General features: G+C 46.3%; 1 protein-coding gene across 4 annotated transcripts in view; it reads right to left on the bottom strand.

Annotated features, from left to right (window-relative positions):
• Positions 1-2,792: 2,792 nt before the first annotated feature.
• Pla1a (phospholipase A1 member A) overlaps positions 2,793-24,528 on the bottom strand; it is a 36,825-nt gene continuing 15,089 nt past the window's right edge. Inside the window, exons 2-11 of one of the 4 annotated variants that reach the window (XM_052158423.1) lie at positions 22,462-22,663; positions 18,662-18,839; positions 18,124-18,232; positions 17,292-17,393; positions 15,254-15,343; positions 12,986-13,153; positions 10,983-11,072; positions 6,562-6,670; positions 3,891-3,957; positions 2,793-3,213 (exon numbers count right to left, since the gene is read on the bottom strand). In XM_052158423.1, the coding sequence (XP_052014383.1) occupies positions 3,190-3,213; positions 3,891-3,957; positions 6,562-6,670; positions 10,983-11,072; positions 12,986-13,153; positions 15,254-15,343; positions 17,292-17,393; positions 18,124-18,232; positions 18,662-18,839; positions 22,462-22,663 (1,139 nt within the window). In that variant the 3' untranslated portion in view covers positions 2,793-3,189. Of the gene's footprint in view, positions 3,214-3,792; positions 3,958-6,557; positions 6,671-10,982; positions 11,073-12,985; positions 13,154-15,253; positions 15,344-17,291; positions 17,394-18,123; positions 18,233-18,661; positions 18,840-22,461; positions 22,664-24,528 lie in introns of those variants that run through there. The other 3 variants (XM_052158421.1, XM_052158425.1, XM_052158424.1) reach the window with 3 other exon arrangements.

Here is a 24,528-nt window from a genome sequence, read left to right as displayed (position 1 = left end):
GCTGTCTTCAGACACACCAGAAGAGGGCATCAGCTCCCATTACAGGTGGTTGTGAACCACCAGGTGGCTGCTGGGAATTGAACTCAGGACCTCTGGAAGAGTAGTCAGTGCTCTTAACCACTGAGCCATCTCTCCAGCCCCTGTAAATGACCTTTTAAAAAGAAGAAACAGTCTCAGGTGTCAAAATCATATTTATAAAAACGTTATATAACAGATATAAAAAACCAACAACTTAAACAGTAAGCATTTGTATCCTTTCAGATTACGGGGATAAGGCATCCAAAACCAGGTAGGATTTGCTAGATAGTTTCAACCACCTGGCGGCCATTCATGTTATTTATGTATTTATGTTTCTGATATGCGGTCTTACCGTGTAACCCTGGCCAGCCTGGAACTCACAGAGATCCACTTGCCTCAGCCTTTTGCATGTTGGGGTTAAAGGTGAATATGATCCTGCCTGATTCTTTTAACTGATTGTTCTACTTAGCATGTCTCCACTTCCACGTTCGGTCTGGTTATTGCCGGAATTCACTTTTCTACTTTGCCCAGGACTGTTAGAATGAAAGGGAATGTGGCTTTAGAAGTTCATCTTCACAACATGACAAAATCATCAGTATAGGAATGCGGTGCTTTGAGCAAGAATGGCCCCTATAAGCTCCTATATTTGAATTCTTGGTCCCCAATTGTTGAACTGCTTAGGAAGAGTTAGGAGATATGGCCTTGTTGGAGGAAGTGTATCACTGAGGGTGGGCTTTGAGATTTCAAAAGCCTATACCATTCCGAGTTAGCTCTGCCTCCTGCTTGCAGATAAAAGTATAACTCTGTATAGAAGAGCTGAGACCCTGCCTCTTATCAGCTCTGTGGTAGCATCTGCTGGTGAGAGATCCTCTCCCTCCCTTTTACCCTCAGCAGCAGCAGCAGCAGCAGCAGCAGCAGCAGGTGGGAGGACTGGAAGGAAAGCCAGCCCTGCTGCAGCACTCGCACTCAGAGAGTGTATCCCGCACCTTGCCTGGGGAACACGGGCAACGCGTTAGAGCACTGGATGTGGGCGTTGCAGGTGAGCACAGGAGAGCCAGCCCTGCCTTTTGTCTGCTGTCTCCTTTTGGAGAGATGCCCTCCTCCCCTCCCTCACCCCTTTCCAAGTATGGCAGCAAGTATGTGAGAGTTGAGGGGTTGCTGGTGGGGTTGCTGGTGAGCCAACCTGAGAGCAGGCGTGCCATTGGGCTGACCAGCTCAGACACCTCTCGGGCCCAGACCCAAGGTTTTGAATTGGCCCATCCCAACATCTACCCCATCAATGAACTGCTGGAGCACATGAAGGGCTGGTTCTACAGACTCAAAACTACAGGATCTCCATGACACAGGGAAACAACAGGATATCCTAGAAGAGTCCCAGGAAAGTTCCTGTATTGATAGCGTAGCAGAATCCAGAGGCCTTGTCCCAGACCGACGAGTCATCACAGTGAACATGTCCAGGGAAAGAGGTGTGGACAGAAGGGTATATTTGTGAGACACACTGGGACACCCTACAACTTCCACAATGAGATTTTTTTCTCTGTTGTAGAGGAGGTTGCAAGGACGGAGGGTGTGTATGAAGGAAAGGGGACATGAGTGAGGTTGTATGTATGATGTGAAATTCACAAAGAACCAGTCAAACATTTTTAAAAAATATGTAAGCTCCGAGCTACTGCTCTGGCTCCATGCCTGCCCTGCTGTGGCCATGCTCCCAGCTCTGACAGCGTGGATTCTGTCCCCTCTGCAACCCTGAGCCCCAGTTCAAATGCTTTCTTTTATAGGTTCTCTTGCTCATAGTGTTTTGCTTTTTTGTCACAACAGTAGAAAAACAACTAACACAAGATTAACATATGCTGTTACACAAGATGGTGTGGGAGGACTATCTCATACTAGCATGGTTTAGACAACTTTCTTCGAAGCATCCTTATAATAAAGGCTTTGTCAAAAAGAGGTCACATGGGGAGTGTGCTGGTGTCTTGTGACATCAAGGATGTCATGTAAGTATCTACTCAACCCAAATAGGGAACCAGCAGCTGACCACAGTAACGATTCCACAAAAGTCTAATCTGGCTAACCAGTGAGTTCACTGAGGCTATAGGACCACAAGGAAGAGCTTACGTACAGACGCTGGAAACTCTCAAAGGCAGCTGCATTACCAAGACACTGATCCTGGCCTGGGTAAAGATGTGCAAATGCTGCGTCCCTGGAGATTTCTGAACCGAGTGCCACTCCAACAGCTCTTCTCCACGCGTGTCCTTCCTCATTCTATAGTTTTGAGGTGAGGTCTTGTGAATCTTCTAAGTGTCATCTTTCCAGGACTCGGGGTGGGGGGGCTTGATTACTTCCTGATTCTCATGAGCATCTTTCTTCCTCCAGAGGAAGTTGCCACACAACACTCGCCCCTTTCTTCTAGCTCCTCTGTTCTCTCTGTTCTCTCTTCTGTGATGCACCTTAAGCCTGACTGTGATACAGATATCCAATTCTTTTCCTCCATCATGGCTAAGAGTCATGTCTAACCCCTGCAGCAGCGGCCGCTTTTCCCTGCGTGCTTTATGGGTTATAAGTGCCTGTGATACACTATCCATCACAAAAACGAACATTTTCTTCCAAGACTAACCATAATAGGCAGCAATAATGATCCTCTGTAAATCACTTTTTAATTTTTAATTACTATGTATGTGTGTGCATGTCACCAAGTCGTCTCATAGTCCTCTAAATAATAGTGTATTTGTGTGCGTGTATAGCAGAATTACACTTCAACCAAACAGCCGGAATGATTCAGATATTCCATGACAGTTTATTTAAAACATTTCTCTGCTTACGTTTCCACTGAATCCTAAGTATAGACACTTAAGGCTGTGAGGCAATAGCAGTTGTGTCGAAACAGAGAAGCTGAACCGGCATCTTTGTAAAGCTTTGTAAGCTGGTGACGGAGATCAAATTCTGTCATGTGAGTCATCTGTCCCCTCCACAGTAACTACTTACAGGGAAAACCACCAAGAGCTTGGCCTTCCCACTTAGTAGAGATGGGGTGGAATACGGCGCGCTCACAAACAGCTCTTGCCACACTGCCCTCGAAAAAATCCCGCCACTGCCTCCTTCGTGGCCTCAGGCTACACGCAGGCTATTTTCAGGTCCTGGAAAACAGGCGTGCTTGCTTGCAGACGCACCAGCTCAGATATGCAGACTGTCTTCTTGCTGTTCGAACAACACACTTGTTGTTGAAGAATGACAGGAGGCAGGCTCTCTCTCGGTTACCAGGAGAAAGAGCTAGAAGTTGTACATCTTTTCTTTCCTGGGCCCCATGGCTAGCGAAAGGGGTCTACGTTTTCCTACTGTGCAGCCTATGCCTGGTCTCTGTGCCCCAATAGTAAGGTGGTGGGGAGTCTACTCATTGGAATGCCTGCCCGAGACAGAGGAAAGAGTCTAGATCCAACGGCACATTTGAAGGAGAGGCTAAGGAGGGAGAACTACACCATGATACATATTCTGATGAAACCTTTCTATAAAACCCAATCCGTAAGGCAGGTGCCAAAGTTTCATATACTGAAGTAGGGAGGAGAATTCAAGACCGGCTTCTCTGACTTCCTCCCTAAAACCTTCAACTCAGTGTGAGCCTACGGAAGACTGAGGAGAACCCAGGGTCCCGGTCGAGCCCTCTCTTCAGATGGTTATCACTACAGTAAGGTTGAGCTCCTTCAAGCAACACCTCCAAGGTCCAGAACTGTACTTGGCGGTGTTGTAGGGGTGCTTGGGGGTGGGGGTTCTGTGACTCACCTGTCATGGACCGGCAGAGGGGCAGTACAGAAAGTCCCAATAATGGGCGTCCTGTCCTTTCTCCAAACCCGGCTCGAAACTTGGAACTGGAGCCTCACCTGGTCCGTCTGGCACTGTGGGAAGGGATGCGCCATGACTCCTCTCCCTTCAAGTTGCTCCTTCCGTCTGAAAGGCAAGGGGAGGGGCCGGGAAACCTCGTTAGCTGTCAAGTACAGAGGCACAGGCTCCTTGAAAATGGAGACAGCATTGTTTATTTATTTTTATTTATTTATTTATTTATTTATTTATTTGTAATCCTCACTGGCACCCTGACCATAGACCAACAAATTTGAACATGACCCAGGAAATACTCATTAATTTATTTTTTCATTATTGGAAAGTCAAAAAACATTTTTATTTAAGGGACTTCCCATGTGATTCTTTCACTGTTCTCCGAGATTACTCAAGTTCAAGATTTCTGAAATAGCTCTTTCCCAAAGAAAAATGCTGAATCCAGCCGTGCTGTGGGAGGCACTGGTTGCCTGAGGCCTGGGGAGTGGACTGTGTGTCCTTCCATCCTGGTCTCTGAGACAGTGGGGGACTCGGAGAGGAGGAGTACAGGTGCCTATCCACACCACAGCAGGATGGGTCCTGATTCCCCGCCAGCCCTGTGCCCTGTTCTTTCCTGTTTTACAGAGCCGTGGTGTCTTGCTGTATTTTTCTCATCCAGAAGTAGGCATATAGATTGTTGCCTCACTTTGCAGAAAGACTTTGTTCAAGTCTAGAAAAGCTGCCCCCTGTTCAGAAGTGTTTCTGTATGTCAGAGAAAAATAGGAAACTTAAGAAACTGCTTTTTATCAAAGACCTTATACATTATAAGGGCTATCAAAGGTGCTTTGAGCTAGTGGTTTGGCTTGGGTAAATTCTCTGGATAAAAGGAAAACTTGGGTTTTTACAAAATAATAGAAAGTAGGGGTACTTCTCCCTGGCACTTAACCTTCTAATTTCTGATTTTTTAATTTTAAAAAAATTAGGTGCTGGTTAGAATTAATGCATTCAGTGCCTTTCTTCCAGAGTCGGGTGTCTGCCTTTGGAAATGAAGGCTAACCACCTGCGAGAGGTCCACTGAGCCTCTCCGAGAACCTCCAGTGACTGGTGGGCGGGAACAGACATTTTACCGACCCAGAAGAGCTAGGACGTCAGTGCCAGAGTTTCCATTAGTATCATCCGGTGATCTACCAGCTGGCTACCGAGACAAAGGAAAGCCCTTCCGGGAGGAAGACACACAACTGTGAACAGATACTGTGAACAGTCCTCAGCTCTAGTCCACCACAGCCCACAAGCCGCTGTGGGCACCTGCTGACTCATGACCCGGAGGGACCAGTATTGCAGCGGGAGCTCAGGAGGAATGATCTCTTCCTGGTGGAATTTGTTGTCCCTCAGAGTCACAGTTCTTCAGGGTAGCCTGAGAACACACCCTCCCACCCCTGGCCGATGGGACCACTCTCCTTTTTAACAGAAGCCACACCCTCTCATTTGTCCTTTCGAGCCTGATTTATCCCTCCAGCCTTCTCTCGTCCTACACTTCACAGCTTGGCTTTGTCTTCCTGGCACGACTCTGCGCCTCTGCATTCTTTTCTTACTAACCCACTGCCCGGGCTCACTTCTGCAAATCCTTTGATACCCTTCTAGCAGACCCACTTAGGAGCGGTCTCTGCGCTCTTACAGCTCAGTGCAGTGGACCAGGAAATGCTCAGAGAGGTGTATACAGCTCATTCCCCTATTTGCATTCAGGCTTTTTTTGTTTGTTTGTTTGTTTGTTTGTTTGTTTTCCTCCTGCAATCCTTTGTTTGCACTACTTTGTCAGCAGATCTGCCAAGGACTGTCTGAGGGAAACAGGCACTGGTGCCTGAGGGCCTCCGGGCTGGGCAGGGCTTGTGAAGGGGCTACACTTCCGGTGGGGGGGTTCTGGCTCCTACCCAGCAGCCTCTGAGGTAAGCTCTGCATTTCCTCCGCTGCCTCCCAGCTCCTGTAGCTTTCCCAGGGTTGTCGTGCTTAGTTTGCTCTGTCAAGGCCCCTTTGGGCTCCAGCATTGGCTCGATTTTCCTGATGGACCCTAATGGAGCCAGTGCGTACAGGTCAGATTAAATGGTTTGCTGCTGGCTAGTAACAGAACCCAGCTGCTTTTTAAAGAAACAGGCCCACCTTGTCCCGGTCTCCCACTCGTTGCCGGGCTTTTGCCCCCCCCCCAACCCGAAGAAGATGCTCTCTTGCTCCAAGCCTGGTCCCACCAGCCCCACCCCCACCCCCACAGCCAAGTCGGCCCCAAAGGAGTGGAAATGATCAGCTCTGGGTCCCACAAACTCTGAGCACCCCTATTAGTCCTAACCTCACACTTTAACTGGCCTTCCACCTTTGGTGACCCAGGCCCTCTCCCCCTTCCAGCTCCTAAGGCCCTCATCACCCCTGCAGGGGGATGGTGTCTGAGGCTCTCCTTCCTGTTGGCATCTCTAATACAAATTCTGCCTGGACCCCTGAGCACTGTCTCCTACTGAGAACTAATCACCTTTGGTGCTGCCCACTAGCCTTGCTTGCTAGCATCTGAACACACTGTGATTAAGGTGGTGCTGATTGCAAACCTGAAGCTCAGTACCTATGAGTAGATCTATAATGGGCTCTGTCCCCAGCTCGGTGGGCGAGGCCCGCAAACACGCTGCCTCTGGCCTAGAACATATACATAGAACATATACATACATAAAAAAGGGTCTCAGCCACAGGACACTTACGTACATGGTGATCCTGACCGAGGACGTCGCATTGTCGCTAAGAAAGGTGACCTCGATGCTGGTATCCCTTTTTCTCTTCTCCTTCAGATAAAACTCCACGAGGCTGTGGTGCACTAGGAAACCAAAAAACAGCAAACGCTTGGCAGGCGGCACAGGTGCCAAGGGCAGCAGCCTGCCTGGGATTCACGACCTCCAGGGCACTGTCAGAGGCCCAGATTACTCTGTTATCTCGGGTCCTCTGTGTTCTCAAGTGTAAGCCAGGCTAATAGTTATCCCACCGGCCGGACAGTGCCCTCAATTAGGGGGATGTTCAGAAAGTGTGAGTTTTTATTATTGCAAGAGTATTTCGCTCCTCTCTGTTTGGTGACCTTTTTGTGGTGAGGTAACGTTTATTAAAATCACACTTAAAATTTCCTTGGTGTGCGAGTGCCGTGTGGTGGGCATGGAGACCAGATAACAACAACCTGCTGTAATTGGTTCTCCTCTTCCTCTAGCAGGCTTCAGAAGAGTCAGGTTTACCCACCAACCCATCTTGATGGCGGGGACGTACTCTTGAGAATTTCAAAGAGGATTCATCATATACTGCTATTGTTTGAATGTTTTTGGCCCTGCAAAAGTCATATTTAAACTTTACCCCTGGGGAGATGGGTAACTGCTCCATGAGAAGGCACAAGGACCTGACCCTGGGTCCCCAGCACCCATGTAAGAAGCGGAGTGTGGCAGCACTGGCCTGAAAACCCACCGCTGCGGGAGGGGAGGGGAGGCAGGCCGATCTCCAGATCTTGCTGGTGTGCTAAGCAGGAACCGTGTGCACTCCGGAGTGTTCCTGAGTAGGTCCTTAAAAGTGACAGAAGGACCTAGCTAAGGACTTTTTGGTCCTTCTGTCTTCCATTGGGTAAAGACCTGTGACCGTAACAAGATGCCATCGAAAATCGAAGAGAACAGTCCTCAGACACCAAATATCAACACCTTGCCCTTTGGCTTTCTGATCTCCAGAAGGCTGAGAGGAAAGATTTCTGTTCTTTGTAAATTACCCAGTCTTGGACATTTTATTATAAAAACACAAACAGACAAGGACATACACTGAAGAAACAACTCATTTAACCAAAAGCAGTATCCCTTTCCCCTTCACCATATACAGCATCAGAAGCTTAGCTGGTTGGCTGTTACAGTGAGTCTCCCTTGAGCAGTATAGATGCTAGGGTTCTCAACAAGGGCGTTACCAACACAGATTAGGTGAACACCTTGGCTCATGATGGCATGAAGTAATAAGGTCCTGCTGACTGTCTGATAAGGGAGGGTGATTAAGGAAGGATTGTGTTATTAACACCACATATTCTCTCTCTCTCTCTCTCTCTCTCTCTCTCTCTCTCTCTCTCTCTCTCAGCCAGGGTACTTGGTAACTTGGTAGCATTTTGCAGTCACTTTGGTCTCTGTTCTTTCTCCCTTGGCTCCATTCATGATGGGAACATAGTTAGAGATGTAATCCTTCACTCTCTTGGTTCCTGTATTTCTTATCTGACTGTTGGGGAAATAGCCAATGGATGCAGATACTAAGGCCTAGGTTAAAAGAGTGGTGTGACCCATCCAAATCCACCAGGCTTAGTAACAGACTCATTGACAAGCACCAACACACTCAAGAACTCATGAGACAAAAGACCCTGCAATCCAGTCCCCTCCAAAGAGAAAAACAATCCAGTGTCACACATGTCCTGTCTGTTACTACTAAAGGATGTTGTAGTGAGGACTCTGGGATTTTGTTTCCTTTAAAAAAATACTTGTAAAAAAAAATAAAAAAATAAAAAAATAAAATAAAATAAATAAAAAAAAATAAAAAAAATAAAAAAATAAAAAAAATAAAAAATAAATAAAAAAAATAAAAAAATACTTGGACATATTACATAAATATGTTTCCATTTTAATCCCAGGTGTGGGGTATGGGGCTGCTTCAGCTTGTCCACACTAGTGGACTGTGATTTTCCTTGTGCTCTAGCAGGGGTGTGATTTTGCCAGCTGCAGATAATCTCTGCGATTTTGTGATGTTTGGAATTCTGGGAATTTTTCACAAGGAATATAAATGCTAGGGCTCTGAGAGGCAGGGTGGGTTGTTGGTGGCTGTGGGTTGAGATTTGTTAAGTAGTCGTGTGCAAAGAAGAAACAAGAAGAAATTAGATATCCTGATGGCGAAGATCAAACTTGCTCTAAGAAACTCTATGCCTCCTCCAATTAGCAGGAAGTAGTCTAATAGTAACATTGTCCCCTTTCCTTTCTAACCTCTCCTTTCTTTTCTATCTAGGATTAGAGGGTTGAAAGGGTGGACGAAAGAAGAACCCACAAAGTAGTAAAAGACCAGTTACAGGGTGTGAACTTTTTGGCCAGGCAAGGTTCCTGAACTAGGGTGGATATTTGTGATGTAAGGGAAACTTAGCTGAGTTTGAAAGCTGTCCCTGGCTAGTTAGACAGGACAGACTTCGCAGGCCTAAGGAAAGGATGGTACCCTGCATCTATCCTTATAAGGAAAAGCTCAGAGTATGCAAGCATCTGATGTTCACTCTGGCTGGTTTCCTGTGTCCCTCCGTGGTGTTTGAAAGGACAGGAAGTGTTTCTGGGGACATAAGGGAGAGGTTTTGAAACAAACATGAAATTAGAAATGGCATGCATGCTCTTTGACTCTGCCTTAGCAGGGACCTCAAAAAGCTCATAACCCCCAACATTCCCCAGGCTCCCATACCCAGTGTACTCTTAGCTGCACAGACAGGGCCTGCTCAGGTTGCTGCCAGCTCTCCCTGACTGGAATGAGAAGCCAGGTCATCTGGTCTCAGAAGCATTGCTTTCACCACTACATACCACAGCATCCCTGCCCACCTTGGAGGGCCACTGCTGTCAAGAGAGTGACAAGAAGAAGAAGGAACAAGGAACAAAGTACGGTGGCAGGAGGTGGCATGGAAGAGTCCCTGATGTTGATGCCTGATTTCCTCACCCATTTGTGTGCCTCAGGTGTTGTCTCTCAGAACCTCAGAATTCATGAAAATTCCACCATGGACTGAGACTAGTTTATTCCTCAGATGTGGCCATATCCACGAAGCTCTACACACCTGAATCTAGATCTGAAGTCCTCTGCCTAAGGGAAGTGAATAATTAGGTACTGGGCTTTGAGTCACCACGCCTCTGACATCCTCTATACTGTTTTATCCTCAGAATTGACTCTTGCCTATGAGCACCATCATTGGTCCCATGTTCCACAGGAGGATATTGGGTTTCAGAAAGGCAAAGTAACCTGCTCCTAATACTCAACTGGAAGACAGAGAAGCTGAGATTCAAAGCCAGGTCCGTCCAAGCTCTGAGCACCAAATCACATTACACTGGAACTTTCCAGTAAATGGAAGGCAGTAGCCACAAGATACCTCCACTAAAGCCACAGAAGCTAATGAGAAAATCAGCTCAAACTAGAGTGACTATATAATTTATCATCCGAGTTAGCATGGTTTTGCTCTGTGTGTACCGTAGAGCAGACAGGAGGGCCCAAGACCATGAACACAAACCAGGAAACACAATCGCCTTCCTGGAGCTATGAGGACCATGGGAAGGGCACTGGCTTAGCGACTAACGTATTTCATGAGTCTCAAGACTGATAGACTGATTTTTATTTGTGTTTTGCATCTTTTGTAATCATTGGCATCTTAGCTTCAAAGAGACATTGGGAGCAGTATCCATAAACTGCTGGATTGTGACTGCAAAGGAAAAGGTGGTAATGAGTTCCTCAAGGATTCTGACCTAAGGGGCTCTGCTAGCGTGGGAGGTATGTGGGTATGCGGTGTGGGTACCAGAAGGGGAAAGAAGTAAGAACAGCATGAGTCATGGATACCCCTGAGAGAAGCTGCCTAGGGAACAATCTCCTCTCTCTCTCTCTCTCTCTCTCTCTCTCTCTCTCTCTCTCTCTCTCTCTCTCTCTCTCTCTCTCTCTCTCTCTCTCTCTCTCTCTCTCTCTCTCTCTCTCTCTCTCTCACACACACACACATACACACACACATACACACACATACACTTTAGGAGACAGGGTTTCCCTGTGTATCCCGGGATGTTTTGAAACTCACTCTATAGACCAGGCTAGCCTCAAACTCAGAGACCCACCTGCCTCTGCATCCTGAGTGCTGGGATTAAAGATGTGTTCCACCACATCTGGCTGCGCACACATTTCAATGGGGAGAGAAAGAAGGGCAAGCATGCCAGCAGAGAGAGGCTCCTGAGTTCTCACTGTTGTGACACTGCTTGGATTCACTCTCAGTGAGACTACCTCCCTGGATATCTCTGCAAACCCTTCACTTCCTGTCTGGGCTCCCATACTGGGCTAGATGCATCCCACACGGGAACCATGGACACCTCCAGCATCCCGCTAGCACAGCTCCGCCTTTTCCCCCTACTCACCACAGTACGGGGCACTGGATGTAGTCAGGAGATAAACTTTCACTTCCTTGGGGAGCGGCTCAATCTTGACGCCACCTTGTTCCAACAGTCCTGGATAAAAAGAAGCAAAGATGGCATTGTTTTCAGAAGGCCATTTCCAGGGAACCCAGAGACTCCAGGCAGGCGTGGACTCACTTATGCACTCCGTGTTCCACAGATCCTCAACTGCACATGAGCTCTGCCTCATGCTTTGGGATGGGTCCCAAGAGGAAAAAAAAAAAACCCACCCAAAACCAGCAACAACAAAACCAACCAACCAACCAAAAACAAACAAAACAAACAAAAACATAAACCAAAAGTCTAGTGGAATATAAACATGAAAGTCAGTGGGAAGGGCATTCTTCAGAGCAATCCATGAATTCATTTATTTTCTTTTTAAATGTGTTTGTTTGTTTTTGTTTGTTTAGCAGGGGTCTAGGGGGAACTAGGGGAATTTGCATGTTACAACACGTGTGGAGGTCAGAAAGCTCACAGCAGGTAGCCAGTTCTCTCACTCTACCAGGTGGATCCCGGGGAGGGAACACAAGGCTTTCTGGCTTGGTGACAAGAGCCTGACTGCTGAGCCATTTCTGATGCCCTCGTCTGACTAACTCTTGGTAGATACCTGTAAGAAACTAGTTTTGTGTCGAGCTTTGTGTCTACCTTGCAAACCAATTCATATCCCAGTTGCTTTACTGGCACCTGTATCCTATTAGTGGGGACACAGCGAAGTGAATGTTTGTCCTGAAGACTCAAAGATAACTGTAGGGGAGATTGTGCTCAGGGGTGGGGTCAGAGCTAGGACAAGGACCCACAGGGTGAAGAACCTTGGCTAACACACTTGGAAGGGTGTATGGCCAGGATCTCGGAGGTTCAGTGAGAGGAAGAACAGAGAGAGAAGTTGGGCAGCCAGTAGGAAGTAGCTGTTGCAAACCACCATCACCTCCAAAGGGAAGCCAGACCCTCATCTGTGGAAGAGGAGATGATGCCAATGCGTGTTGTTATGGGACACTGTCTACCTTTCACTAGCACCATGTCACCGTAGGAGCAATGGGAAGCCGCTGTATTCCGAGTGGCATCAAGAGATGATAGGGAGTGCAAACCCTTGGAACCAGCTAATTTTTTTTCTCCTACGGTTTTCCTCCTAGGATACGAGATACCATGGTTTCCACAGATGCGTAGAAGCCCAATCCCTCATCTTCCACAGAGTCCTTTCCTCAGACTGGCTGTGACCACATAGAGACATACATGACCTTCCCAACAATTAGTCACCTCCCCTATCCCAGATGATGTCATTTGGCCACCACAACCTCCCACTTCTAAAGAGGACGTACGTACAACTCTGGGAAATCCCTACCAGGTGCACAGAGCCAGCAAGCATATAAATAAATGGCCATCTCCCAAGTGAGAGTGAGCTGAGCACCTCATAGGTTAATTCCCTCTTCCCAGATGAATAGACTCTTGACCCCAGGGCAGCGGTGCTCTGTCAATGTGATTTTCTAAACAAGACATTTACCATCACAGCACCCCGCTGATGTGCCAACAAGATAAGGACAATCTCACAAGGCCCCACCTCTAGATAAAGTGCTAGAATGGTTGCAGAGAAAGAATCAGTCAGTCTTCTTGAAGGATGAGCCCCTTATAGGTTATCCCATCCCAAGTGGTCAGCCTTAAATACGTGTACATAAGAGGAACACTAATGGGCTTAAGAGTGTGTGTGTGTGTGTGTGTGTGAGAGAGAGAGAGAGAGAGAGAGAGAGAGCGTAATAATTATAGAAGAGAAGGAGGGGAGGAGAAGGCATTGGAGGGGGAGAGGAAGAGATAAAGATGATGTAAATACGGCACTCATATTCGAAATGTTAGAAAGACTCAAACAATTAAACATTTTAAAATGTAAACGGTTTAAAAAAACAAAAGAAGTGACGTATGGTTCATGCTAGAACTCCTCCAAATTGCTGAGAGATGCCGAGGGAGTGAGGTCTTACCAATCCTCGGGCAGGAGAGCAGGAAAGGGTTAAAGCAATCCAGACAGTCTCCTGCGAGGAAGGCCTTGTAGCTGGCACAAGGGAAGGCCATCAGTGGGCAAGTGTTCTCCAGGGCACTGATGTAGAGATGGACAGCCCTCATGTGATCACAAATCAAGTAATTGTAACCTAAGAGGGGACAAAATTGACATCACGGTTCAGGACAAGGCCAGTGGAAACTCCCTCGCTGATGCTTACTATAAGTCTACAGAGTTTTGTACCGCAGAGGGCTATGAATAGACATGCTGTCCCCTGGGCCACACTTTGAGATAGTAACAGACGTCCTTACCTCAATCTCTCTTTCCCTTTTAATTTTCCTGAGCTATGGAAGCTTAGCCTGTCAAGAAACTTGTTTAATTTGAGATTCTTATGTAATCAGAAAAAAATGGGAGCATACAGAATTAGGGGTAGCACCCCGACAGCTGAGATACTCGTTTCTCTGCTTGTCTATCTTTGTCACCACCAACCACAAAATAGTTCTCTCACCCAGCAAAGAGATGGTGCAGATCAGTGGGTCCCAACCTTCCTAATGCTGTGACCTTCCATACCTTCACACCTCATGCTGTGGTGACCACCAACGGTTGCTACTTTTGTTGCTACTTCATAACTGTAATCTCCCTACCATTATGAACCAAAATGTAAATATCTGAGGTTTGCAATGGTCTTAGGTAACCCTGTGAAAGGATTGTTTGACCCTCAAATGGGTCGGGACCCACAGGCTGAGAACCTCTGGTCTAGAGTCAACTGCTGTTCGTGATCAGTCTTTTGAATCAAGCATGCTGTTCCCCACCTAACCCAATAACTGATCTAAAGAACTTTTCAAGTATCTCAGTTAACCCCCAATTGTATTGATTGTGGTCATTTATTATTTAAAAGTTGCAACCACTCATAAGCATCACACACACACACACACACACCACAGCCCAGATAAGAGTTTAAAGGTAAGTCGCAAGCTGCCTGCAGAGTCTCGGGGTCTTTTGACTTCCCCTGTACCACAAGGCTCTCTCATGGCCTGACAGTTAAGGATAAACTGTGTTCACGCTCTTCTCTCCTATAGTCAGTGTCCCCCACTACAGAGTTCCTTTTAGCATCAATGGGGAACTGGGGCAGCTGGTCTCTGTCCCTGTTTCTCAAACTGCATTATGAAGAAATGAAATGCATCGAATTAAAATGCCACTAAGAGTTTCTACAATCATTGAAACCAAACCATTCCTCCTGACCAGGAGTGCAGAAATGCAATTAAAAGTTTTCCAAGAAGCATGTTTAGAAAAACCAGTAAAACTGGCAAAAAAAAAAAAGTACTATTTTGATAAAACTGTCAAAAGAATCCTTAAAATGGAGCCAGGTGTGATGTTGGTGCACACCTGGAATCCTAGTACTCAGGAAGCTGACGCAGGAGGACAGCCCGGAGTTTGAGGTCAGCTTGGGCTACAGCATGAGATATCGCCTTAAAAGCAAACAAAACAAAAATCCTTAAAATATTGAGAATTTGATAAAACAAGAGAATACTATGAATGCCCAGAATTCAGCATTTAATATTTCCAAATGAAATGCCAATATATTTATTTTAGTCCTAAGAAGACTGTAAGTCTGAGCAACCTTTGGTGCTTAGCTTTTGACAAATTTAATATTATTTAAAACAGATATTAACTATACTCGTTACTTAAATTCATTTATAATTTAAAATATGTGTTAAATGCTTTCAAAAAGAGAATTACAGAATAATGTATTTAGGAAAGAATGTGTTAAAAAATATCTTTAGGATAATTTTGGAAACTAGGTATAGCAGTATATCTTCAACCCCGGCACTCAGGAGGCAGGGGCAGGCAGCTCTCTGTAAGCTTTGTCAGACGTTGGATGAAGCGACATTTGGCCATGCAGCTCTGTGGTCTGATGGCTTGCTTCTGCCACCGCTGCATTCTGGAGAGAACGCAGCTCCTATTCATGTCTCAGGACAGAATGGAGGTGATTGGCCTCGACAACATTAGGTCATGACAGTGCCTGACACACCCTAGGATGACATGGCACAAACATGAGGCCGGCTTCCAGCACCAGAGAACTCTCTGGCATTCACGTATGGGCCTCCAAAGATAACTAGTATGTGCCTGTAAAACATAGGAGGGCAGCATCAGGAAGACCTGTGTGGTCCACACTGGCTGATCGGGGTGGAGCCATAGTGAATTTCAGTTTGTGGAGCAGGGAAATACTAACTCTCCCTGGCTCGCTGACCTGCATGAAAGAACGCAGGGCATCCAGGCTGGTCTTGGCCTCCATTGACAAAGTAGTCCACATGTCCGACAGGAATCCGGATACCCAAATCTGAAAGAGGCAGAGCCCTGTTAACCTCTTGCTTCAGCGATACACAGTCCCACATCAGGATGGTCGGGCATCAGTGGCCTTTTCCCAAAGGGCTGGGAAGCTACACAAGGCAAACCACACTGAGAAGAAACACATGAGGATCAGTTCATAGGATACTTGGACTTGACCAATAAAATGAAGTAAATCTTCCTTTTCCCTTATACTTGAACCACAGGGTTCTCTTTCCTGTTTCTAGAACAAGTCAAGCACTCACCCACATCCAGACCTTACTTTGTTCATCTTCTGTAGCCAGAATCTTCTAGATCTTGCCAAGGCTGATTCATTCTCCTCCACTGAGACTTGCCTACTATACAGATGTTCTTCAATGACCCCTTCAAAGCAACCTCCTGCGAAGTTACCCTCTATCAATATACTTTCTTACACAATGTATAATCGCCACATGCACGGGATGATAACAATCTGTAATCTGGCCATTTCCCTGAATGAAGCTTTCGGTAGTTCCCTGTTTTTGTCTGTCTGTCTGTCTACCTGCCTGCCTGCCTGCCTGCCTGTTTTTCTGGTGGATCCCTGACACCCACTACAACACCTGGCTCACAATGAGTGACTGTTATTGAATGAACAAATAAACAGATGCCTAACTAGATAGCCCTGTTCGTTGTTGAATTCTCAGAACTGGCTTCCTAGCTCAGTGAAGATCGATCAAATAAGCAGAATCATTAGTTTTTGTCCCATTAAAGAAGCAGCTCCAACTTCAAAAGGCCCAGGGGGCCAATGTCAGGTAACGATGAATCGAACATGACACAGATTGGTTGGGGATGGGAGAGTTCTACTTCATTTTTAAAATTGGTTTTATATATGAAAACAATGGTTCAATTTTATCATAATAAAATACACATAACAAAAGCTACCATCTTAATCTTTAAGAAGACAACTAGTGCCTTTAAGTGCCGTTACTGATTGTCTACATTTATAGTGAGAAGTCATTGTCCTCCTTTATTGCATAAATATTGCTATCCTGAACTAAAGCTATAATATTAGACACCAACTCCTCACTTCTCCTCCTTCATTCTCCATTAACCACCATTGTATTTCTGTCTCCATGTGACTCTCAAGTAAAGAACTCACCTGACTCATGAGCAAGACAAACTATTGTAGCACAGCCAGGCTTATGGGTCCTAGGTATGTATCTGTGCAGTGATGGTAGGGACAGGGGTTGGACAATATCATTGCATGGACTTCTTCCAGTTGCATGCCTTGTGAGCTTTGGATGCTAGAAGAATGCTTTAGACCTAAGAGGCCGGGCCTCAGGTATCTCTCTTCCTTGGCAGATATTGTTTCTCTGGTTGCAGTAACACTAAACACAGTGCCATGGGGGCATGTTATCTCCAGTAGAGATAAGGATGATTGTCCACCTCCTTTCCCGGCTGGTCAGGAAGACAAGGTGGAGTAAGAGTTAAAGTGACCTTTCCTGTGTGTGTCACTATTGGAAGGGAGATTCTCTCTCATGACCTAGGCTTGTCCCCTGGGGAAAAGGGAAGTCCTGAATGGTCTATGTGCCCAGGGAGCGGAATGTCCCTGTCTCCATCCTCAGGGGACAGGCGCACACAGTCTAAAAAAGCAACATGATATTTCCCAATGCCGATTAGCACAGGTGTTGAATCAGTAAGATTACCAAGCAAACAATTTTGGTTCATAATTGAGAGTCCTCCTGCCCACTGGTAGCTTAAAATAAAACTACTGATCTCCATGGTCACAGTAACAATGATAGTCAACGAATGATCTCGGAGCTGGAAGAGACCTTCAAAATCATTCCAACACATTCTCTACTGTATAACAGGAACTCTGGCAGGAACGGGGGCTCTCTGGTCAGGACCACACCTCTAAATGCTAGCATCAGAGCCTTTACCTATGTGCACGCCCTCATCCCAGGCACATCACCCCAGCTCACTGTCAGTGTCTGTGTGGATGGCTTCCACAAACAGGGCGTCTCCAGCGTCCAAGCGCTCCTCCAGGCTGGCTCTGGTGTACTCTGGTCCAGCAGGATCCAGACCTATAACATAGACTACTATCAGGATCCTCTTCCCTCTCAGCTCCCAGAAACACCATGGACGAACACTGTGCCTTCCCCAGCAATCCCCTCAGTTTAGCTCAGAGCATCATCTAACCAGGACCAGGGGTTGGAAGAACCATCCCAGAACCACTTTAATCCAGGAAACCCCATGATCTAGTGTCTATTGTGGTACTTTCTCAATGGCTCAGTTTTCAACTTCTACAACGAATTTAACAACACCGTCAATTTGGCAAAAACAATGATAATAGGTGTCATCCCAGAGGGCCTCTCAGGAGGAGTCTGTGAGACATGACTCAAAGTTGTCCAACTCAAGAACTAAGAATGGAGGGTATTTACCAGGCAACCCCCACCCTTACTGACTGAGACAGAAGACTGAAGCATAAACCCTGTCTGTGCAGCTATTTAACACAGTCTGGGGGTGATTTCCACACCAAATACCTATTATAGCTTATTACAACCTATTGCATACATGTGTGCCCTGAGGTTGGAAACAAATACTTGGGCTCTTATTGTGACACTGGAGATCTTGGAAGAATGACACTATTTTAAGCAAACAATGGATCGTTTTAGTAGCAATAATGACTCAGTCGTAAGGATGTGGGCTCACCATCCCATCTGCTTATCTCAGACCAGTCTCTGAAGCAATTTATCTCTCTTTCTCTGTCTCTAATCACTGAGAGGAAAGGTAGAGAGGCATTTTTTTGTTTACCTGTGATCCGTCCCAACTGGCCCTTGTAGAACTGCCCCACCATGCCTGCAACATGAGCCCCCAGACTGACACCAATGATGTGGACCGAAGACTCTGACACACCCAGCTCCTGGAATAGACAATAGATTCCACTTGGGCCACAGTGGCTTTCTTGAGGCATCTGAAACCAAAGGCCTTGGGCACCACACTCCTACCCACATGCCTCAGAACAAGGCCAGGCCTCCTATCCGTCTCTGTTTCTCTTTTTGAGCCCTGAAATTCCTCGCCCACCCCAGTTCCCTCACTTCAAGTTATTCAATAACTACGACATTCCTTAGGAGGTATTACTAAATTATGCATAGTCAGCATTCACTATTTTTGCACAATAACATGTCTTACAGAGGCCTGGGAGCCTTGAGGAGGCTCAGTGCCCTGTCTGTCAGCACCCCAAGAATCCGGCCCTGCTTTCGCCCCAGATCTCAAGGGCAAATCTTTTAATATCAGGCTGCCCTTTTTCTGTTCAAATGGCCAAAACAAACCCAAGCCTTCCAGAACCTACCAAAAGTTTGCTGAGGAAACGGGAGATCTCCAGGCTCAGCTTGACCACGTTATCCACAGCTGAGAAGTACACGCCCGTGGAACCATAAACCCAGTCCACTGCAACCACATTAGCATCCGCTGCCTGAAGGAGCGCTCTAATAAACTTGTCGATCCAAGAAGGCTTTGTTCCTAACGCCCTAGACGTGAGCCGAAATACAGAGGAGGAAAATTACTTGCCAAACTGGTAGCTATTGATGGAAACCCCGTGTGTCCCTAAGCTAGAGAAGGGAAGACTAAGGACAGGCGGTCACAGTGCCTTGAGTAGAAACATCCTTCCAGAGCCACCAGCACCTGTGGGAGCCTTCATGTAAATTATCTGAAAGGGTCTCTCGTTGCATGTTCAACTCACTACACATAGCAGGTTCCAGCCACACCTACCTCCAGTGTGTCCCTTTGTGCAAAGCTCTGCAGACTCTCTGCACGCTGTTTGAGAGACAACTCTGTACCTTAGAGTTAAAAAATACATGGCCCGAAATCTCATTTTAAAGTATAGGTTCTGCCCTTGAGGAGGCTTTTATTCATATGCATTCATTCACAACACAGTGTATTGATTGCCTCAGGGCCTAACGGGTAGGCTGGGTGATTTCCAAGATATAACGACAAGTCCCTGTCCTTCTAGAGCCGGTGGTAAGAGACTTTTCTAGAAAGATAATGATGTGAAATTTCCAGGAAGCTGTCTCAATGGTGTGGAAAGACGTCCCAACTCCCTGCTGTGGGACACTGCACGCATGCTCGCGAGGAGACAGGAGAACAGACAGGGCATGTGCTCGGCAAGGTGGTCCCTGAGGTTTAATAGAAGGGCTGCCCGATGAACTCTTTGGCTTCATCGGCTGTCCCTGGCCTGGAGGTACACATTCTGCCCGGGAGAGTGGCTGAATATTGTTGCATGTAATAGTTAAAAAATAAACCCACGTTATCACCGGCTTGGCACTGGCCGGCAGTCTTGGTCTCTTCCTAACCAGGAACATAGCCCGAGATCAAGACCACATATTTCCTCTTGCCGAGGTCTCTCCCACCAACGCTGGCTCCGCCTCTCAGGAGCTCTGAGATAGCTCTCTTGGTCCCCGCAGGCAGCTGTGGATATGCTCTCTTGCCATGCTACCTTTCCCCTGGAGCTCAGTCATTGCCCAATCTTCCCGTCCCAAAGCCTGGCCGAATTCTGCCTCAGCTAAGTTCTCTCCCTCTGGCCCACCTGAGTCACTGTGGAATGGAAAACGCCAGACAATCTTAGTTCAGAATCAACGGATAACACAATCAATGGCTCGGGATCTGTTAACCTAAATTCATCAACTATTCCATGTTTGAAATCTTTCAGTGGCGGATCTTGGTGGATTCTGCCACCAGAGTTGACAGTTCCCCCCACACACACACACACACATCTTGTCTGCTGTGCTTCTGCCTCTCTGTCCTTTTTGTTTTTGTTTTGTTTTGTTTTAATTCGATATATTCTTTATTTACATTTCAAATGATTTCCCTTTCCTGGCTCTCCACTCCCTGAAAGTCCCATAAGCTCTCTTCCCTCCCCCCTGTTCCCCAATCCACCCCTTCCCACTTCCCTGTTCTGGTGTTCCCCAACACTGCTGCACTGAGCCTTTCCAGGACCAGGGGCCTCTCCTTCCTTCCTCTTGGACATCATTTGATATGTGGATTATGTCTTGGGTATTCCAAGTTTCTAGGCTAATATCCGCTTATCTGCGAGTGCATACCATGATTGATCTTTTGAGACTGGGTTACCTCACTTAGGATGATGTTCTCCAGCTCCATCCATTTGTCTAAGAATTTCATGAATTCATTGTTTCTAATGGCTGAATAGTACTCTATTGTGTATATAAACCACATTTTTTGTATCCATTCCTCCGTTGAGGGACATCTGGGTTCTTTCCCTTCCTTCTTCCTGTCTCGGACCTGGAAGGACCGCCTCCTCCTCGCCTGGTGATTGGCTTTTTGTCATCTTTATTACCCAATCAATCAATTAGGGGAAATTTCTGCTACACCTCACTCTTTCTGTCCAAAAAACAAAACCAACCCACATATGGTTGAAAAAAAAAATCCATGACAAGTAAACTTCTTGGTATGTGGTGCAAATGACATCCAATCTGTCAATCCGTCAATTTAGGTATAGCACTCTACCATCTATCTGACTAAAAATGTTTATGGTTCTATACCTGTTATGTCCTGGTGTAGCTTGCATACTACCTGAAAAGCATCCTCTCAAATCCGTACCATCATTCTTGATGCTAAGCAGCTTGGGTTGGCTATGAGACTACAATCAGTCTCCAATCTCACCAGAATTCTGAGAGCCTCATAAAATTTACCTGATAATATAGGAAACCTAACACAGCTTCCGGAACTGAGGCAAGCTGTAGACACAGCTGCCTACGTATGCCTTTCCCCTGTTTACCAAGATGTTGGAGCATCAAATTGTGGCCGTTTGGCCCAGGATCATCTGACAGACCTTTGTAACGCAGAATTATGAAGGACTGATTACCCTCTCTTGGCAAGGATAATCAGTCGACTATTCCGCATAGTGTGTTCTTCTTCTGGGCAGATATTTGTCTGTAGATGAATAGGCAGTCTCTGCCCAGTGGCTACCTTGCCACAAAATACAACCTCAGCTGGAAGCATAGATGCTTAGTTTCTTCTTCGAATTCCAGAATGGGTGTTGTCAGGAGCAGAAATATCTCAACAACAAACGATTAAGTAACATTAAATGTCACATTCTGTGGATTTCAAGGACTGAGCTCTGGGGGAAAGGTAGCTAGTGACTTGTGGGCTGTTGAGAGCATACCCACAGCTGCCCTTAGAGACCAAGAGAGCTGTCTTGGAGCTCTGGAGAGGCTTTGGCTAGGGGAAACATGCAGTCTTGGGTTATGTGTTGGGCTGGGAACAGACTGAGACTGCTGGCCGGTACCAAGTCAGCAATAGCGTGGATTGTTTTTTTAATATTTCACACATCAGAATATAAGACTTGCTAGAGAAATGTGTTGGGAAAGGAATAAAGAATGTCAATTAAAGGTGAGTGTGACTGGGCCTGTGGAACAGAGGCGGTGGATGTGAAGTTGTGGGGGCACCTCTTCAGTTGGTACCCCAATTCAATATGCCCTGCACTCACTTTGGATGTCTCTTCTCAAAAACTTTCTCTGTTTTCTGTCTTGTCAGTGGGCTTCAGGGAAAAGATATTTGAAGGAAAGGGTGGTGATTGAATTGAATGGTAGGGTACCAGAAACCACAGAGCTGTCAGGCTCCCGAGAAATGCTAACCTTTGGGTAAGATGGAGGTAGCAAAATAAACAAAAACTTAACTTCTCAAGTCATTAAATCATGGGGGGGAAAGTGAAGGAAAAAAAAGAGGAAATAAAACCCTGGGCAAAAAAGTACCTTGTTGTTATCCCCGTGTGACTGCGTAAAACCTGTGACCTCACTGTCCCAAATGAATCATGCTGCACAACCACACTCTGGGAATAACGGTACAGGTTTCCTGCCCAAGAACAGCTGAGATGATTCCTCCACCTTCCTCTATAATCCAGATATGGAAACTGGAATGGCTTGTCCAGGGTCATAAAGATGGAGAAGAGGCTTAATGTTTGTGTCAGGAACACTGAGGGAGCAGCATGTGCAGGGTTTACCCAAGACTCCCTCAAGGGCATGAGCAGAGATGGGCAGTAAACCCATGCCTCTTCATGCCCCCCATCATCTCCCCATGCACTATGGTCTCTTTGGTTCTTAGCCGAGAAGATCCTACTGGTTGCTTAACTCTCACCTGAATCCATGAATAAGTATTTTGGTTCCCAGAGTGGCATTGAACTCAGAGTTCTGGATGTCACTTCCTTCTTCTACTAGCTGCCCACAGCTAGGGTGCGAGGGGGTGAAGAGGAGAAACTGCACTTTGAGGTTGGTGCCTCGGAGGAGGTTGGCACTCTGAAAGTCAGTGCACTTCGGTTGGGTGGTAGGCGGTACATTCCCTGGAGGAAACAACACAAGTCAGGAACGTTCAGTATGAGGTCCACAGCTTTTAGAAGGACGATGTCCTGGATGGAAGAAATGAACAGGAGCTGTAAACCTGGGGTGTGTTGCGAGTCCCCCAGCTCAGTGATTAATCACTTATTTGTCAAAAGTTGCATCGGTTCTGTAAGCAGCAATCTGTGCTTAATTTTCATGGTGTTTTCAGAGAGGCTAGCTGATGAGGAAGGAACCAGCCCGAATGTGGGTAACTCCGTCCCACAGACCAGGATCCCAAACCAACTAATGAGGGGGAACAGGGAAATCAAGATGAGCACCCCTGTTCACCTCTCTCTACTTCCTGACTGGATACAGTGTGACCACAGCCACAATGTGACTGCACCTCGTGCCCCACTGCTGTGCCTTCCCATCACAAGGCATCGTATCCCTGTTAAGCCCTCAGATACTTCTCTTAAGTTACCTCTGTCACTCGTGTTCTCACAGTAATGAGAAAAGTAGCTAAGACAAGTTTCTCCCCCAAAGATGTACACTTTAAAGTCCTATTTGCCCACGCCTCAGAATGGGGTCATATTTAATAAGGGACTTTTTACAATGATAGTTAAATTGCAATGAGACTGTAATGTAGGGTGATTGGTGTCCTTATGAAAGGAGAAATTTTGACAGAAACAGAGGAAAGATGAGGCAAACTGGCACAAGAAGAAATCAAGAGAAGGCTGGGATCAGGTCCCTCATGAGCCTCAGAAGGAACTTACCCTGTTTGACACTGTGAAGAGCCTTCACAAACCACGCCTACTTAAAGCACTTTTCCATATACTTAGATGCAACATGCTCTAACGTTCTGGATGTTTTTAGTCAAAGCCAAAGGATTTTTGACAGCATCAAAGAGAAAAGATGCAACCTAAAACTCTTCTCTTCCTGAAGGGAACACATGGCTCATATCACATGAGCTTTGTATCCCAGAGTCTACTTCAGTGATGAGGAACTATGCTCCCTAGCTCCCAAAACTTCTCACAGGGACAGACAGGAGTAGGAAGAAGATGCATTCTGACTCAACCCATGGCGCTGTAGCAGTCTCCTAGAATTACTGCCGTGGGACAAAGATCACGGACTTGTCTCTATGGAGACCCTTTCTCTAATGATGACACCTTTAGATTCTGCCTTGGCTACATGCTATCAGAAGTAACTGTGACATACACACATCGCACAAGAGTGGACCTAGGATGCCCTGTGGTGTGGAACTAATGTTATTGGATCTTGGGAACCTAAGCATACTTGGAAACCCAAGAATCTTCCACACAGCATCACCATATTGCTGAGTCTGAGCCCTAGCCTCTGATGTAGTCCTTCCAGATAGCCTTGTCCTTGACACTCATGGGACCAAGTCCATTCTAAGTATAGCAACTTTCTACACTTTGAGCTCACATCGTAGGCTATAAAGATGTCTGTCTAGTCTGCATCATTTGCCTTTCATAGCTTTTGCCATGGACTAATTTCCTTTTTGTAACACTCCCTTTCCACGGCCCATTTTGTTTTTAGGGGTGCTGAAGGTTGGCCCTACAGTGAGTGAAGCATCCTACCATTGAGCTAGAACTCTAGTCCTAATATTTTTTTAAAGATAGGATTTTCTTACAGGACTCCATATTAGCCTCAAATCCATGAGCTTGTTACCTTGGCTTCCTGAATACTAGGATAAAGATGTGTGTCATTACATTTGGCTGAACTAAATCCTCTCAAATGAGCATATCATGCCCCCTCGGTGAGTGTTATGGCTTGAGTATAACTTGAGTATAATCCCCCCCCAAATCTATTGTGTTCCCAAGATGGCAGCATTGAGAGGCACAATGGACCTTTAAGATATGGAGCCCAC

This window comes from Apodemus sylvaticus, chromosome 15, assembly GCF_947179515.1.
Source record: "Apodemus sylvaticus chromosome 15, mApoSyl1.1, whole genome shotgun sequence".
Classification (NCBI taxonomy): domain Eukaryota; kingdom Metazoa; phylum Chordata; class Mammalia; order Rodentia; family Muridae; genus Apodemus; species Apodemus sylvaticus.
Note: the sequence above shows the minus strand (reverse complement) of the source record. Positions and strands in the feature narration are given on the sequence as shown.